General features: G+C 52.5%; 1 protein-coding gene across 1 annotated transcript; it reads right to left on the bottom strand.

The window, feature by feature from the left end:
* Positions 1 to 389: 389 nt before the first annotated feature.
* On the bottom strand, positions 390 to 1,791 carry ANOM_011840 (putative HLH DNA binding domain protein; the record flags this gene model as incomplete). Its single annotated transcript, XM_015557096.1, has 2 exons — positions 1,539 to 1,791; positions 390 to 1,485 (listed from the first exon to the last, which is right to left on the bottom strand). Exons 1-2 carry the CDS (start codon positions 1,592 to 1,594, stop codon positions 390 to 392), a joined length of 1,152 nt encoding a protein of 383 aa, XP_015400885.1. The 5' UTR covers positions 1,595 to 1,791.
* Between the last annotated feature and the right edge of the window lie 308 nt (positions 1,792 to 2,099).

Here is a 2,099-nt window from a genome sequence, read left to right as displayed (position 1 = left end):
TCCGAAATCCCCCCAGGGAACCAAAAGATAAAGAATCACCAATCCCAATATGGACAAAGGAAAGAAATTATATATCTCAACACAAGGAAAAAAGGAAAAGAAATCCAGGCAACTCTCAATCCCTGACCCAATTTTTAATGTACACCACACTTGCTCCAGTTCGCCAGGATCCAGTGAAAACAAGAAGACAGTGGCCCCGAGCAAGACATCCCGGTGTAAGTAATCCGTCCTGATGGAAAATCAAATGGTACAATGCCACGCTATGCGAGAAAACACAATGAAAACAGCAGAATCGACTCCAAATCACAACTCTATGCCCAAGGACAAGGAAATTCATTACAAGACCAAGCAGGGGTTCTGTGTTTGAGGCAACATGTCCAGCCACCATCTCACGGGGATGGAATCATGGACTGGCGCCGCGACGCGGGAACCGAAAAAGTCGATTGTGTGAAGACGGGCGACGAAGGCCCGGTCACTGGGGGTGAATGGCTAAGGAAGCTCTGCGAAAAGGATTGAGAAGACCCGGTGTGTGGCGGGTCGAAGCGGGAGGCCTCTGTGCCATTCACGGCGATCTCGTCGCAGAAGACACGCAGGCCAGGCAGCATGTTGCGCGGCCTGGAATCGGAAAGCTGGGCAAGAGACTGGGGGCTTGGCTGTTCGGTCTTGGGCGATCGGAACATGTGTTCATAGGACTTCAGCTGGAGCTCAAGCGCTTGGTTACGCTCCTCCAATAGCTGGTTTTCTTGCTTCAAAGACTTGATCTGTTGCTGAGCGGACTGGTTCTGCTGCTGGAGGTTGGCGATCAACTGCTGAAGTTGCATGCACCGGATTTGAGGTTGAAGCTTCTCAGACAGCTGGCGAGGCATCTCATTTTCCTGGCGAATCAGGTGGACAATGATCAGAAGCATGAAATCGATGAGGAAAATGGCACCCTGCACGATGTGCTCCTTCGACTCGGGAAGACTCTTGGATGGATTCCACCCGGCCCGTTCAAGGAAGAAGTCATGAATACGACTGTCGAGCTCACGGTGCAGCTGGCTCAAGTTCTTTCGTCGGTTGCCCTCTGCAATGCGGTGCTTCTCCCTCTGGTCGTCACACTCGCCCGTGATCATGCTCCCCTTACGCTTGCGGCCACACAGTTGCTGCAGTGGAGGCTTGCGGTTAATATGCTTTGGGGCGATCAAGTTCACAAGGTCGGCGGAAGAAAGATCCTGGGGCCATTCAAACATCTTCTGAGACTCGGGCCATGAGCTATCGGCCGAATTGGCAGGCGAAGGGGGCGTTACAATGTGTTCGGATGCCGGCCACGGCGACTTGACGGGGAACGATTCTTGGGAGCTGGGAGGGCTAGGAGCAAAGATCTTGGAGGCCAAAGGGTTGAAGGGCCCGCGAGGCAATGGGTCTACGCGGGGCAGGGGCGGTAGCCGACGGTCGTCGGTCATCTCTGTTGCGTTACTAGGAGCGTTGGCGATAGAACGGACGCTTCTGGGAGGCCATGTTAGTTATGCGTCCCAGCAATAGTGACAGTCATATCTTACGGGAGGGAGCAGCGCCGTGAGATGTCATCAGTCATGGAACTCATATCTTCAAACATGGCAGCTGCGGTTGCCTAAAGTTTGGAGATAAGGTGAGGTGCAGCGGGAGGATATGTATGTCTTAGTAGAGTGGATGACCCGGTGAGATGCCGATATGTACGATGCGTCGATATGTGCGGATGTCTGAGATTGATATAAACAAATGTCTCTGGGGAGGATAGATCGACGAGGGTTTCAGAGCGGGAAAGACAGTTGATAATAAATTAGTCTTGAGGTCAAAGGCACGAAGTAAGGGCTGGTGATGAAACAATCAAGGGAGGTCTGTTGCTATGGGAGAGCAAGAAGGGATCAGACGAGAGAGTAGTCAGGCTGATCCACGAGGTATAGACAAGATGAAGAACAGAATGCTTCCCGAAGGGTACGGTGCGATCCGCTGCATGTTTTATATCTTTGCAGCTGGTGAACGAGGAGCGAAATGGATCTCAATAACCCAAAGTAGCAGGGGAGAGGGGGGCGAGAATGGATTGTGGCGGCGCTCAGGACTCCATGGAGCACTGCGGCAAT

This window comes from Aspergillus nomiae (assembly GCF_001204775.2).
Source record: "Aspergillus nomiae NRRL 13137 chromosome Unknown contig00772, whole genome shotgun sequence".
Lineage (NCBI taxonomy): Eukaryota > Fungi > Ascomycota > Eurotiomycetes > Eurotiales > Aspergillaceae > Aspergillus > Aspergillus nomiae.
This window is presented reverse-complemented; position numbering and strand designations above follow the sequence as displayed.